The sequence below is a fragment of the Microcebus murinus genome, chromosome 10, assembly GCF_040939455.1.
Source record: "Microcebus murinus isolate Inina chromosome 10, M.murinus_Inina_mat1.0, whole genome shotgun sequence".
Classification (NCBI taxonomy): Eukaryota; Metazoa; Chordata; class Mammalia; order Primates; family Cheirogaleidae; genus Microcebus; species Microcebus murinus.
In genome coordinates, this window is record NC_134113.1 from 588,364 (window position 1) to 604,456 (window position 16,093).

A 16,093-nucleotide genomic window follows, 5' to 3' on the forward strand; every position below is an offset into this window, starting at 1 on the left:
GAATGACGTCCCACACCCCACACCCAGGCCCTGCTCTTCTAACCCGGTCCTGACTCCTGGGTCCCTCCCACCATAGGGTCACACTCCCGTCCACCGCCCGCTTCCCCTGCGTCCTCAGCGGCCCACGGTGCTGGCTCTGCAGCCAGACCCCCGCACAGCCCATGAGCCAAGCCTGGGCTAGCCACTACCATCCTTGGAGGCTACTCGGCCCAGAGGGGCCCACCTGGGCTGCTGCCCGGGCCCAGAGACTGAGGCTTGTGCCACGTCAGGCTGTGACCAGGCCCTGTACCCAGGGCCGGGTTCACACTCTGTTGTTGCCATCTTGAAATTCTCAGTAATCGTGTCCTTAAAATGGTGTTGACACCAGTCTGACAGACCCAGGTGCCCGCAGGTGACCAGAGGCTGCGCTCCGCCCGCACACCTGGGAACATGGAATTCCCTCGGAGCTCCCACCTGCCTGCAAAGGGCCCGATCCCTCCACACACCTCCTTCCTGGATTTTGAGAAGAGCCAATTCCCCATGCTGTAATTCAGCCAGAGTGGAGGTGACCACCCACAGTGCCTGAAGGCCCGTGCTGGCCTCTCAGGCTGGATGCTCCCAGGGGCTGTGGCCTGAGCAGGGACAGGCCATTCTTGCTGGGGACGGCGAGGGCAGGAGGGTGCCCAGTGTGGCCACCAGCTCCCCTGTCACATGCAGCTCCTGTTGGGCCAGCCCTGGCGCAGACCAAGTGCTTGCTCCTGTCTGGGGCGCTGCCTGGCCCCCAGGGGCCTCGGCAAACCAGCGCAGCCACCTTCCCGGAAAGAGCCATCAATTTCCAAATGCCACTGCTCACCCGGAGCCACAGCAGGAGGTGCTGGCGGTCCCTACACAGACGCTGCCTGCCTGGAAAACGCTTCCAGGAGTTTTGGCTGCAGATCTTAGTGCAACCACTGTGGTCAACAGCTGTGGTCCCTGGTGTCCTGACAGACCTCTGACTAGTGAGTTCTGCTTCCAAGGCAGACGCTACAACCTGATAGCACAAACCTGCCCCTCCTGGAGGAAGGCGGTGGCAGCAGGTCCCTGGCCTGAGGTGGGCCAGGCCCAGGGCTGCTGCAGGCAGCTGCTGGTGTGAGTCTGCCTGTGGGGACAGCAGGCACAGGCCAGCTCTGCCACGCCGGGGCCCCGAGGGTGTGCTTCCTGGTGGTAACTCCCAGCCACGGGTTTTGTTTTTCATATAGGCTGTTGCAGAGCCTGTGAGACTCTCACTCCCAGTTTGGGACAGTGTTGGACTTGCCCCTGGTGCTCCCTGCAGTGTCGTTCTGCCCTGCTCTTCCCAGCCGCCCCCAAACACACCATCCACCCCCAGCTTGCAGTTTATTTCTGGCCCAGAGATGTATATCTAAGGACGCTGTCCTCAGTGCCTTGGGGGTGCAGGTTTCCAAACCTGCATCGTTCACCAAGGAACCACCCATCTGTGAGCAGCGCTGGTGTCCACGTGGTGCAGTGATGGCTGCTCTTGGGTAGAGGGGACTGGGGGGCTCCATCACAGCCCACCTGTCCGTGCCCTCTTGGAGGCACCAGAGCCCAGTGTAGACCCTGTGCGCTTTGCACCACTGGCCCGTGGCTGTGGCTCTCTGCTGAGCAGAGCTGGTGGCCTTGCCTGGTGCTTGGCACATGACTTGGTCAGGGCAGAGTAGGAGATGTGGGCCATCTCCAAAGACTGCACCCAGCGGGGGTCAGAGGTCACATGAAACCCTGGTTGTCACCAACATGGCACATCTTGAGGTGGAAAGGCAGCTAGGGTTAGTCGAGCATTTATTTCAGGTTAGGGTGGCAGTGACTGCCTGGTGGCAGGAACAGGCCAGTTTGTACCAAATATGGCAGCAGGAGCAGCTCAGAATGACCACGGGGCCCCTCCCACACAGGCAGCCCTGGCTGAGAGACAAGGACGGGCTACAGGACTCGGAACAGGAACAGTGACATGCGCTGGGCCAGGCGGAGGACAGGGGTCTACAGGTGAGGTCATGGAAGGCAGCCACTGTGGATCAAGCGGGATCCTGACACATCTCTGCCTTGAGGATCCTGGTGCCGCTGGATGGCGGGGGCGGGGGCAGGGGCATCACCTCGGCACAGCTGCAGGTGGAGAAGCCGCCAGGGAGGGGGCTCCTTTGTCAGTGTGGGTTCTGCAAGGCGCCGTGGTCACTCCCTTAGGCTGCACAGGGAAGAGTGGCACTGACCGGAAATGTCGGGGGGCAGGGTGAGCTGAGGGGGCCAGGCTGGGGCCAGAAGCTGTAGCGGTCAGGTGTGTGCAGGGGTTGGGGGGAGGTGCAGGGTTGGGCAAGTCCTCAGCCCACCCCTTAGGAAGCCAAGCAGCAGTGCTCACCTCTGCAGAGACTGCAGTTCGGGAGGCAGATCGCAGCCCGTGTAGACACCGTTGGTGATGCTGTATTCCAGCAGAGCCCCGAAGCAGGGATCCTGTGGGGACATAACGGGCCTGGTCCCAGCATGTCCCCAAGGCGGGCCCTCCCGAGCCCTCTCTCCTGGAGCGAGCCACAGCCCACAGCGCCACAAACTCACTCGGACGAGAACGTGAGGGTTTCCCAGCACAATCAGCAAAGCTTTGGGTCTGGTGATTGCAACATTAAATCTTTTTGAGTTGGACAAGAAACCCAAAAAATATCGGTCATCTTCAAATCTATCTTCGTTTGACCGTACCTAAAAAACCACAAAGGTGAATAAGGATGGTATTTTAATTTTTTTGTGGGCATGATATGCGACAATATTTAGAAACGTTGAGTAGCAGCATGATTACACTTTTGGTTCACGGAGGGGTGGACAGGGAGCAGCTACATCACCTGTCTGCAGCCAGGGAGACTTCCCCAGCTAAGGGATAGTTCTCGCTGGATGGCAGGGCCTTAGGGGATTTTTTTGGATCTTCGTTTTCATTAACCTATCTCCAATTAACATGCACTGTTCAATAAAGATAATTTAAAATAAGAAATGGAGTCTTGGGAACTGAGCGTGGTGTCTGTGGGCAGCATCACTGGAGCCACGGCATGGGCTGGGCGCCAGCCTCCCACAGCCCCGGCCTCTGCTCTGTGGCCCTCCAACCCCTTGTCCCTCCTGCTCATGCACGTTGACCGCCCCGTCCTGGGTCCCTGCTCTCTACTCTTCTCTCTCCTGATCTCCGAGTATTTTTCTAAGAACCTCCTGCAGTTCCTGCTGACGACAGTGCCCAGACCGAGGCTCCACCCACGGCTGCTCTTCCGCCTCCCTGACCAGCCTGAGCCGCCACTGCCAGGCGACTGCCATGTGCGCGGAAAACCGGATACCTACGGTTGAAATGATGATGACCAAATGTTCCTGCCCTTGAAACTCCTCTACTGATCCAACCTTTATATCCATCAGATCGACATTTCGCAGAAGAATTTTGATTTTCTCTACCTTTAAAACAGATTAAAAGGAAGATTAATGACAACACTGTGCAAATCTGACCGGTTCTTTTACCTCACAGTGAAAGCCAAATATTAACCCAGGTGCAGCACTGCTTTTCACTTCCGTATCCTATTTCTTCAAATCTAAACTTACTACAACACAAACCCTGATTTTAGGTATACTGGGGAAGGGGTCAGCGTTCATCAGGAGAGCAAGTTCATGGCGTGCAGGATGGAGGAAACACCAGCTGGGAAGTGAGGAGACGCGTGCCTGCTGCTAGACCGGACCGTGTGTGCTGGGGGACAGTGCTGGACCCACAGCTGGAGGTCCAGGGATGCTGGGAAGCGAGGAGACGCGTGCCTGCTGCTAGACCGGACCGTGTGTGCTGGGGGACAGTGCTGGGACCCACAGCTGGAGGTCCAGGGATGCTGGGAAGCGAGGAGACGCGTGCCTGCTGCTAGACCGGACCGTGTGTGCTGGGGGACAGTGCTGGGACCCACAGCTGGAGGTCCAGGGATGCTGGGAAGCGAGGAGACGCGTGCCTGCTGCTAGACCGGACCGTGTGTGCTGGGGGACAGTGCTGGGACCACAGCTGGAGGTCCAGGGATGCTGGGAAGCGAGGAGATGCGTGCCTGCTGCTAGACCGGACCGTGTGTGCTGGGGGACAGTGCTGGGACCACAGCTGGAGGTCCAGGGATGCTGGGAAGCGAGGAGACACGTGCCTGCTGCTAGACTGGACCGTGTGTGCTGGGGACAGTGCTGGGACCCACAGCTGGAGGTCCAGGGATGCTGGGAAGCGAGGAGACGCGTGCCTGCTGCTAGACCGGACCGTGTGTGCTGGGGACAGTGCTGGGACCCACAGCTGGAGGTCCAGGGATGCTGGGAATCAAGAAGACGCGTGCCTGCTGCTAGACCGGACCGTGTGTGATGGGGGACAGTGCTGGACCCACAGCTGGAGGTCCAGGGACGCTGGCAGGTTGCTGTGACCGGGACTGCAGGGCCCTGCACCCAGGCTCCAGGAGCACCTCACGGGGTGAGGGGGCAAAGTGCAACCAAGGCCTCAGCCGAGCCCCTCTCTGAGGGATGGGACACCCAGAAGCCTGAGTGCTGGCGTGTGGGCAGCCATCGAAGGAAAGCATGGGAGGAAAACGGACCTTGTGAGAGCAGCAAGCTAACTCCACAAGGAGAACTTGCTTCTGAAGAAATAGAAATAACTGAGCAGTCTAAAAAGGACCTTAGGCTGGGCGTGGTGGCTCACGCTTATAATCCCAGCACTCTGAGAGGCTGCAGTAGGAGAATCACTTGAGGCCAGGCATTCGAGATCAGCCTGGTCAACATACAAAAAATAAAAAATTAGCTGGGCGTGGTTGTGCGCGCCTGTCATCCCGGCTACTCAGGAGGCTAAGGCAGGAGGATTGCTTGATCCCAGGAGTTGGAGGCTGTAGTGAGCTGTGATGCTGCTGCTGTTCTCCAGCCTGGGCCATACAGTGAGACTCTGTCTCTATAAATATATTAAATGAATAGGTAGATAGGACTTTAAGTCAAGTATTTTTAAGACCTTTGGAAAAAAAGGAATAAACCCACAAAGAATAGGTTATGTTGGTAAAAAATAAAAAAGGACCAATTTGAAATCTTGGAAAAAAGAGCACAGTAAATAAAATACAACTCATCGGATGGACGAGATGCTGAGCCACACTGGGAGGAGGTCTGTTGAGTGGGCGATCGACCTGAGGGCAGTTCTCGCGGGCGCCCAGGCAGGGAAAGACAGACGTCCAGAGGCCAGAAGGTGGGCTGAGATGCTGGACACGTGTCCACCGGCAATCTTAGAGCAGAGACTGGGGGGACATGGAGCCTGAGGAGGGAAGCTGAACACTGTCTGGTTCACACCTGAACACTTTGTGGTGAGATGGCATAACACCAGAATAAGGGGAACCAAAATGTGAAAAAAAGACAATACTTAACAATGAGTGAAAACTAGGTGTGAGTAGGTTCCTCAGCAGAGCACAAACCGGAAGACAAAGGTGAGACATCTTCAAAGCACTGGAGAAACTGCTGAGCTGAAACTCACGCATGAGGTGATTCAATAAATGTTTTTAGGTAAGTTTTAGATAATTTGCCATTCATGGGCCTTTGCTGAAATAACTATTAATAGATGAATCTCAGAAGAATCACACAAACTGAAAGATAACTGAGATAAAAAATGCAAAGGTAAATAAAAAAAAACAAACTAAAAAACCCAAACAGGTAAGATACGTCGATAAACTGTTGCCAAGGAGAAACAAAATATTTTTGGGAGAAAAAGTGGAATTTCTAAAATTCACAAGGAAGAGCACAAAGCTGTGGGCTCGCACTCCCCGATGCCAACAAGTCCCGAAGCTCTGGTCGCCGAGCCCGTGAGGTGCTGCTGGAGGGGACCGAGGAGCCCCGTCACTCAGGACGACGCGGTGAGCAGTGGTGGGGCGCACACGTTGGGACGGGAAGGGCCGGTCACCCAGTGCCGACGGGGCAGCAGCACACACGAGGGGAAACAAACTGAGCCCTGCCTTATCCCACACTCAGAACACACCGCCGTGGATTAGAGACCTAAGTGTGGAAAGTACTCACGGAGACTTTCAGAAGGGAGGAGGGAAAACACTTTACAACCTTGAGGCAGGGAAGGATTTCTTAGATAAAAACAAGGAGCACAACTCATACAGGAAACTATTTATACATTTGGCCACATTAAAGTTACAAACGTCTACTTAACGAGAGAAACAGTGAAGAACGCAGCTGTGACGGTGTCTGACAGCTGCAGAGCGCTGAGGAAGGACACACTCAGAAAGAACCATGTGAAGTGGGGCCAGAAGTGAGACGGTGAGAAACAGCCAAGAAACACAGGGAAGGCTCTTAAGTCACCGATCATCTCAGGGGACATCTCCCAACACACCCCTCTCCTGTCTCATGGGATGCCCGCCGTGGGGTAGGGACCCTGGCTGTGTGCGTCCCTTGTGACAAGGGCACCCACCTGCATGTGTGCCTGAGGAGGGCTCGTGGGGAAGGGACCTGGGGCAGAGGGGGAGGTGGGGCGTGGTGAACCAGGTGGACGTGGTCAGACTGTGGAGCTGGGGCTTCGGTGCCCCTTCCCAGGCCAGGGACCAAGGCGGTGCCCACCCAGCTCGTCCTGGGCTGTGCAGGCAGCAGACAGTGGGTGATGCTGCGATGAGCGAACAGACGTGGGACACATGGCTCCACACCCCACTCCGCGGACCTCAGGTGCCTTCCTGCAAGTCACACACCAGAGAGCTAGGAGGGCCTTTGCCCCCTGTCAAGCACCAGGACTCAGGTGCGCAGCAGCCAGTGGGGCCTGCAGGAGACGAGAGGAGAATGGCGCGAGATGGGTGCGGGAAGGGCTCCCTGTGCACAGGCCACCCCCTGCTGCGGGCTGGTGGCTCCCTCTGGCCCACTGAAGAACTGACTTCACCACCTGCTGACTGCTCAGCCTGTCTGAGCAGAGGAGTGGCTTGCCCATTTAAGGAACTCGCAGGCCTACTGGGCGCTGGCTTCTGTGCTGTGCACTGCACAGAGTCCCAGCCAGTCCTTGAGAAGAATCACAGATTCGTGGAGAGACCCACTGGGCCAAGGTCACTGTGAATGGTGAGGGTGAGCGCGGAAAGCCTGGGAAGCTTCACCTGGCTCGGGAGGCAGCGCAGGCCGTGAGGAGACGGCTGAGAGGAGTCTCGGAGTCTAGGGAGGGGCAGATGCAACTGTGCAGAGTGGAAGCCCCCCAGCAAGGCAGGGGGTGGCATGGGTCCTCGAGGTGTCTGAGCCTGCCCAAGTTTGCGGGAGCTGGGTTCCGATGGACTCGGGCAGGTACAACTGAAGAGACCCAGGTTAGAACAGACCCTGGCAAGTTGGTGACAGCTGAGGGAGGAGACAGGAGATCCGCTCCCCCATAAGCAACTGCCTGCTCAGGAAACCAACCGAAGACATGCACACTCTACGAAGTGTTTATGCTTGAAACACTGACCTCTGGGTGACAACGGTCTGGGGGCTCCTCCCCCAGGTGGCGGGTAAGGCTGTCCTCTGGGAGCCGACAGCTGAGCCACAGCTGGGCTGGGCAGGTCCAGCAGACAGGAAGGGTCTGCGCAAAGGAGCAGCCGGGGAGATGCAAACAGCCTGAGCTCTGTGCTCGCCCACAGGCAGGCGGCAGCAGCCTTGCAGCTCAGGTGTGGAGCATGCCGCCGCCTCACGGCTGGTCAGCCAGGAAGCTGGGCAGACATGGTGGGCCCTGGGAAGCCAGGCTTACAAGTAATAATTAAACACTCACCAGGGACATTAGCTGTCACCTACTATGGGGAGGATGCAGATTCAGCTCAGGTAGCTACTAAGCAAAGAGACAAACACAAACAAAACAGCAACAGCACATTCTCCAAGCGGGGACCTATAATCCACATTTGTTAGGATGTACTTTCTAAAATTCCTAGAGGACATGCAAAGACACAGGACAGTGAGACCCACACTCGAGGAGAAAAGCATCGCCGAGACTGTGGGCACCTCCACATGGCGGGCTTAGCAAAGGCTTCAAGAAGCAGCTATTACAAGTATGTCCAAAGAGCTAAAGGAAACAGTATTAAAAAACTGAAGAAAAGTGCAACAGGTAAAAAGTCTAACAACCAAAGTTCACGAGAAGGGCTTCACAGCAGATGCAAAATGGCAGGGAAAATAGGAAACCTTTGAAAACAGAAGATTGGAGAGAAATGAACAGACAGCCGTGGGACGGTTTCTAGCTACCCAGCAATCCGACACATAAAGGACAGTCTGGGAAGGTCAGCTGCTGCACCCCAAGAAAAAATGTGAAGAAATATGGCCAGAAACTCCCTACATTTGATGAAAACATTAATCTACAGATTCAAGAAGCTCAACAAAATCCAAGTACGATAAATACAAACAGATCTACAGCCAGATGCGTCACAGAAAACTGCTGAAGCCCAAAGACCAGCGTTGAAAGCAGCAAGAGAAACGCAGCTTGTCCCACAGGGAGAAGGGCTCTTTCTCATCTGAATCTTAGCGCCCAGGAGGCAGGGTGGTGATATGCTCGCAAATGCTGGAAGAACAACAAAATAAATGCCAGCCAAGAATCCTACAGCCAGCAAAACTACTCTTCAAAAAGGTCAAAGGAAGACATCCCTACATTAAACCCAGACTAACTAGTGGATTTAGGAGAAATATCCAAGGAAGGCCTTCAGTCTGAAATAACACAACTGTAACTTTTTTGATTTCATAGGCCAACAATTAATTTTCTTCACTCATTTCCATCTGAGAGGATTTCTTACAATATTTACCACCTCAAAAAAAAAAAAAATAAGCATCAACAGAATCAAGAGCAGTGGATTGGCGACTTAGTTGGGAGACACGACATGAAGGACTGAGCAGTAATCAGGACCGTAAGCACACCTGCACTGAGAAGCCCAGCGGTGTGCGGGACACGCCTGGACACCATGGTGGTGCTGGGCAAGGTGCTCTCTGCACCGTAGGTCAGGACGGGCTGTGCAGCAAACCGCCCACAACCTCTCAGTCCAGAGATGGGGCTCTGGGTTTGAATTTGGGTCAAATCCAATCATGACAGCTACGTGACACTCAGCAAGCTACTCACCTCCTTAGGCCTCTGTAAGCACCTCTTTCCCACTGGGAGAACCAAGTGCTCACGTCATGAGGTCCCAAGTTCAGAAGAAAAGAACAGTGTGTGTTTGAAGGCTCTGCGCAGGGCGCTGCAAAGCAACGGCTCCGTTACCCTGACTGCCTGTGGGCTCAGCCTTCCCTTCTGCTTTGCTGGTGCTGCATGCACCCTGGGGCGAGTGCTCCGGGACTGGAGTCTGTCTGTCTGGCACAGGAGGCACCTACACCCAGCACAGCTCCAGGGAAACTCTGAGTGTGTGTGTGTCATTCCTGCTTGTCCGGCAAACGTGACTGTCACTGGGACCAGCACCTGGGGGCCGGGGATACCAACGCCCTAGAGTTACATGGCAGAATCACACAGAACGAGAACTGTGCCATTCAAAAATAGCGACAGCGCCCCCACTGAGAGACTGGTTTAGAGCCGGGGTTGGCACACCTTTTCTTAAAGGCCAAGTATCAAGGACATTACATAATTCTTATATAGACTTCTAAAATGTAACCGCTTAGAAACAAAAGCCATTCTAGGCTCTGGGATGTAGGAAAGCAGGCCTCTGGCTGGAACTGGCCAGTGGGCTGCAGTTTGCCAATCTCTCATCCGGAGCATCTTTTGTGTGGTCCTGCTTCTTCAAACCCTGTTGCTCTCCACAGCGAGCCCGTCCCTGCTTCTCACGGACTCCAGGAACTGCGGAGGGCCGCAGGGACCTCACAGAGCACGGCTGTCTGAATGGGGGTACCTGCTTTCGGTAGGGCGTGATGACACCGATGTCGCGGGCAGGCACCTGGCTGGAGACGCTCCGCGCCAGCAGGCAGCAGTAGCGCATGGCCTGGACGGCCTCCGCGGGGTTGAACCACGATGGGCTTCTCCCCTCTCGAGCCTCGCTGCCCTGAGGGAATCAGGAGAGAAAACATCACTGCGCTAGGAATGTCTGCCGAGGGCTGCAGCCGAGTTGCTGAAGTAGGTGCTGGGAACACAGGAGGACACGGCGGAGAGCCTTGCTCCAGTGCAGTTTATGTCCCAGCAGGGCAGACGTCAGCGCATCGGCACAGAGCTGGAAAGTCACTCGCAACTGTGTCAGAGGCTACCGAGGAGAAGGACTGGCTACAGGGACCCGTCACGCAGGGACTGACACACAGGGAGGACCCAGGGAAGCTCCTTTGTGGAGGCCAGGCTAGTGCTGTGCGAAGGGTGTGCAGGGACGGCCTGGCAAAGGGCAGGTGTGAGCTGGAGGGCCTGACGCGGCCGGATCACAGCGTGCCAGGCCAGGGAAGGAGTGCCAGCACGTCAGAGCCCAGGGAGCCTGGGCGAGAGCAGATGGCACAGCCTGACGTGGAGGCCGCCAGCCACGGTCAGTCCATGGCAGCTGCACTGAGGCCATCGAAGGCCAGGTGCTCCCCACTCACCCTGACTCTCGCCTTCCAGGCTCACCCTCGGCTACACCTGAAGCAACTTTTACCGTCTTGTAGCGTCCCTATTTGGGAGCAGAGGGTCCTGCTCATCTTGAAAACGCTCTTCCTTAAAGATCAGTGGGATGCACTGCCAAAGACAGACAAGCAGGCCAGCAGAACACAGCAAGAGCCCAGAAGTAAACTCTCTTGTATGTGGTCAAATGATTTCTGACACGGGTTCCAGGACCAGTCAATGGGAAAAGATGTTTTTCAACTAATGGTGTTGGGAAAACTGGATATCTGAGCGTAAAAGAATGAAAATGAACACACACCTTATACCACATACAAAAATTAATTCAAAATGGACCAGAGACCTAAACGTGAGACCTACACCTACGAAACTCTTAGAGGAAAACACATGGGGAAAGCTCCCCAACACTGGATATGGCAATGATTTCTTAGATATGAACCAAAGCCACAGGCAACAGCAAAAAAAAAAAAAACTACAGCAAAATTAAAAATTTCCATGCAAAGGATACAATCAACAGAACAAAAAGATAACCTACGAAATGGGAGGAACCATTTGTGAATCGTATATAAGGAGTTAATATCCAAAATACATAAGGAACTCTTAAAATTCATTGACAAAAAAACAACTCCTGGGCTCAGGCGATCCTTCTTCCATAGCCTCCGGAGTAGCTGGGGCTACTGTCGTGCACCACCACGCCCGGTTAATATTTTTAAAACATTTTTTGTAGAGACAGGGTCTCACTATGTTGCCCAGGTTGGTCTTAAACTCCTGGCCTCAAGTGATCCTCCCACCTTAGCCTCTGAAAGTGCTGGGATTATAGGTGTGAGCCATTGTGCCTGGCCCATACAATGGAATTATTATTCAGCTTTTAAAAGGACGGAAATTCAGATACATCCTATAACACAGATGAACTTTGAGGACTGTGTATAAGGCAGACACAAAGGACAAATACTGTGTGACAAATACTGTGAGATCCCTAGAGCTATCAGATTCTTAGAGACAGAAAGTAGAATGGTGGCTGCCAAGGGCTAGGGGAGGGAAGTTATTGTATTAGGGGTACAACGTTTCAATTTTGCAAGATAAAAAACGTTCTGGAGATTGACTGTAAAACAATGTGAATATACTTAACATTTTTCACTTAAAAATGGTTAATATCAGTTTTATGTTATTTGTGGCTTTACCACAATTTTAAAAAAGTAAACACCAGATAAAGCGGTAAGAATTTACTAATTTTCAGAATGTTTTTGTTGTTAAGGCATACATAATTTATCCCTTTAGATTTACAATAAATGAAGTGCTTTAAAAAGAGCTTAATGAGATGGAAACTTACAGCAGAACTTCTAAATTGACGAGAAAAAATTCAATGACATGCAACCAATCAATTAGGAAAAATAAGAAGAAACAGTTGGTATCATGGCAAAGATGAAGGAATAAAGTTGAGTAACTAGAACGGGCTGATGTATCTCATCAACACATTAACTACTATCTGAGTTGTACTTAACTCATGCTACTTTGACCCCAGGGCCTCGTGAAGTGTACATAATTCAGAGGTCTCTTTACCTTGAGAGTTGTGTGGTGCACAGGCAACTCAGGTACCACGCTGTAGCATACGTGTTGCATGATGGGTGGACCCCTGGCAAGACCCTACAGTTGGTTTGTGAAAACCTTGATGTTCCTATTATTACAGTTAATATTGACAACTGCATACAACACATGCATAGAAAACAATAAAAAATAACAAATTTTTAATTAAATTAGAAAGAATCACTTTGTTTTTGAAGTTTTTATTCTATTTTTGTAATTAAACACTGCGGCCCTAAGGAAAAAAATTTTTTCTAGCGTGGCAGTCAATGTGTTAAAAGTAGCAACTCTCAGATTGGATCCTGCTTCTAAGAACTACAACTAAGACGAAAGGACAGAGAATGAAGATAGAGGGTGAGGAAACACCAGGTGTGAAGAAAGTAGTGGCAATATTCATGTCAGAAGACGGAATTTAAGGCTGAAAACACGAAGTACAGAGGACATTAGTGAGGAAGATGAAACAAGCAGTTGGCTGGGCATGGTGGCTCACACTAGGCTGACATCACGACACTCTAGCCCTGGCAACAGAGTGAGGCTGTCTCAAAAAAAAAAAAAATTAACAATCAGTTGTATAAATGAAACACACAGCAGTTAAATATGTAAAGCGAGAAAGGTTAGGAACGCTAAGAGCATTTGAGGAAAAGCACAATGTGAGATGCCACGGTCTTCGCCCACGAGGGTGCACCTCACAGATGGATTACAGGTCAGGATGCGGGGAGTTGAGCTTGGTGTCCACATGAAGGACACTTCACATCCCCGTCTCGGTGTGCCCTCAGCACCTACCAAACTGATACCTAATTGGCCACAAATTTTTAAAAGCAGTAACTTGAGTTTACAGGCCAAAATCCTTGACCAGAACCTAATAAAAATTAGGAACAGAAAAAGAGGTGACCAAAAATTTCTTTGCTACTTGAAAATTAAGGAAAAAACTTCTCTGTCACTCTTGAATCAAAACAGAGAATCAAGAGAAAGCCCTGCTGTCTGGGGAGCACCCAAGGTGTGTGCAGCGCACGGCGGAGTGAGGACGTGGGCTGACTGCTCGGCTGCAGGAGTCTAACACAGCAGGTGAGTGCAGAGACACCAGCAAGGTGAGTTAGGAGGTGAGTCAGGACGAGGAGTGAAAGACAAAGCTGAAAACGATGAAGCAGAAGGCAGGAAACACAGGGGAGCCAGAGGCCGGCGCGTCTTTCCCGCAAGGACCAGGCAGCACCGCACAGCTCTGCCAGGGCTGTCCTGCCTGTTCAGCTTAAAAGCAGCCTGAAACCAAGGTGCCTGTCTGCAGTGCCCTCCTCACGGTGGCAAGGCCATAGCTGCCTGGGTGGCCCAGCCTAGGTGTCCTGGCGGGAGCGTGAAGCACAGGTGGGCAGAGCTGTGAGTGCGCAGGTCCCTCCAGAGTCCCCCAGGCATTGCTGCCCGTGAAGTGGGGAGCGGGCACAGCTCGGGGAGGGGTGCTGGAGCAGACCGAGGGGTGGAGGGCGAATGTCGGGGGCAGAGCGGGCACCAGGCTGGGTGGGGGTGAGGCCCTTTCTGCCCAAACAGCAGGGCCATGCTCTCTGAAGCCGAGCCTGAGGAAGCCATGGGACCCGCCGCCCTGGAGCCCACTTCATCTTCAGGGCCCAGCCCGCAGCCTCGCACATAAGGAAGCACTTGGAAAACACTAAGTCAGTAAATGTTCCTGGATGTCTTGTTCCACCAACTTATGGTGTTTTTTTTTTTTGGTCAACAACTTGCTGTTTTTATACTGTACACTTTTATTTACTATAACTTTGTAGTATGTTTTGTTACCCTGTGGACTAGGTAACTCCTTTTCTAAAACTTTTTGCAGTTACAACTCCAATCATAATAATTTTCACATGAACAAGCCTACTGTGATTCCTACTTAGATGGCACGGAAGATGTGGATCAACGCAGAGCGTTTACGACATCCGTAAACACTGCTCTCCCCACTCACGGACACACCAGGCGTGCCTCACACACTCAAGTCAAGGTCCGCAGTTTTTTCCAGATGATCTGGTTTGTCTCATTAGGACCATTTCTCATTAAGAGGGATTCCCTTTACTATGATTTCTTTCTTTCTTTCTTTCTTTTTTTTTTTTTTTTTTTTTGAGACAGAGTCTCGCTTTGTTGCCCAGGCTAGAGTGAGTGCCGTGGCGTCAGCCTAGCTCACAGCAACCTCAAACTCCTGGGCTCGAGTGATCCTCCTGCCTCAGCCTCCCGGGTAGCTGGGACTACAGGCATGTGCCACCATGCCCGGCTAATTTATATATATATATATATATATCAGTTGGCCAATTAGTTTCTTTCTATTTATAGTAGAGACGGGGTCTCGCTCTTGCTCAGGCTGGTTTTGAACTCCTGACCTTGAGCAATCCGCCCGCCTCGGCCTCCCAAGAGCTAGGATTATAGGCGTGAGCCACAGAGCCCGGCCGTTTCTTTCTTTTTTTTAAAGAAACAGGGTCTCACTCTGTCGCCAGGCTGGAGAGCAGTGGTGTGATCACAGCTCACTGCAACCTCCAACTCTTGGGCTCAAGCGATCCTCCTGCCTCAGCCTCTAAAAAAGCTGGGACATTTCCCAAGGCAGGTCATGAGATCCACATGTAATCGGTGCCCTCTCTGTACCCAGAAAACTGGAACATCCTTAGCTTCAAAAAGGGACACAGAGGAATTTGGACAAACAGGCCTTGCTACATTTCCCCCAGGTTGCTACACTTAGCTCATTCTCTTTGTCCTTTCATATTTCTTCATATTTGTCCACTCTTCAAACCTACCATAAGAAACAGTCTGTTTCTTTGGGTTTTTGTTTTCTTTTGAATGCTCTCCTATCATGTAAAACTTATATTAAATATATTTTTTTCTGTGCAAAAAAAAAAAAAAAATAGCTGGGACAAGTACACCTCACCGTGCCCAGCTAATTTAAAAATTTTTGGAGACAGGTGTTGCTATGTTGCCCAGGCTAGTCTTGAACTTGGTGAGGCCTGTGCTGCCTGCCTGTCCTGCTGGCCACTCGGACACTCTGTCCTCAGGGAGATGGCCCAGCAGTGGGCGGTGGTGCTGTCTGTGGTCGGTGGGCATCCTGCTGCCCAGCTCCCTGGGTCCTGCCTCCTCGCTGACCCCGAGCCCCCAACACCTGCAGGGGCTCTGCTGGCCGGGTTCTCTCCTCCCGCCACGCAGGGCTCATCTAACGTGAGCATTGAGGAGCAGCGCCTGCGACGTCTGCTCCGTGCTGGGCACCCACCACTCCTGGGCCTTCTGTGTGTGTGACTCACCTGGCAGGAGGTGTTGGCACCCAGGCTCAAGCGGCATAAGCCCACAGACTGTGCTCTACTCTCTAGCCACCTGTGGATCTGCCCCCGCAGGCACTTGGGGAACACCTACCTGGCCACTGACTCCAACAGGCAAGACTCGCACATGTGGGCACGAGGCGCTCGCCTGAGAAGAACGCCCTCCCACCGCACGATCCCCACGTGGCTCACACCGCCCGTCACTTAACAGTTCAGAACACAACTCACTCTCACGCCGTGGAAGATGAGAGGGAAGCCTTTCTTAGGTAACTTCTCCCAGCCCAGCAGAGAGGTCACCACTTCTGGGTCCGCACACACTTCGAGCTCCCTGTGATAGAACAGGCGCGAGGGCAGCGCCAGTAGAGCAGCGTGGGATCTGTAGTTCTTCACGAGCTTCGTGACCTGCAGGAGGGGACAGGCAAAGGTCGCAAGCAAATCAGCACACAGACTGCTTCTTTCGAGGGAGAGAGGTCTCTGTGGCAGATGTGAGACCCACCCGATCTCCACCCAAGGGCAGCCTCCCCGTGCCCGCTGAGCCCGCAAGTGCCACCTGCCACCAGACCAGGCCCCTCAGGGGACTGTTGAACCAAAGGTCCATTTTAGTAGAAAATGTGAACATCAGGAACAGAGAGATCACCTCTCTCTCTTCTCTTGTGTCTGGGCGTAGCCGAGGAGTCTCTCCATGGGCACCCGGAACCTGGCAGGCCGGAGGCAGGCAGATCCCCCTTGCACTCTGCGAGCTTTG

At 53.0% G+C, this 16,093-nt stretch overlaps 1 protein-coding gene across 1 annotated transcript in view; it reads right to left on the bottom strand.

The window, feature by feature from the left end:
* Positions 1–1,779: 1,779 nt before the first annotated feature.
* MOV10L1 (Mov10 like RNA helicase 1) overlaps positions 1,780–16,093 on the bottom strand; it is a 65,956-nt gene continuing 51,642 nt past the window's right edge. Inside the window, exons 22-27 of the mRNA XM_076006900.1 lie at positions 15,577–15,750; positions 9,804–9,953; positions 3,316–3,423; positions 2,557–2,694; positions 2,363–2,454; positions 1,780–2,191 (exon numbers count right to left, since the gene is read on the bottom strand). Of these exons, the coding sequence (XP_075863015.1) occupies positions 2,179–2,191; positions 2,363–2,454; positions 2,557–2,694; positions 3,316–3,423; positions 9,804–9,953; positions 15,577–15,750 (675 nt within the window). The 3' untranslated portion in view covers positions 1,780–2,178. The remainder of the gene's footprint in view (positions 2,192–2,362; positions 2,455–2,556; positions 2,695–3,315; positions 3,424–9,803; positions 9,954–15,576; positions 15,751–16,093) is intronic.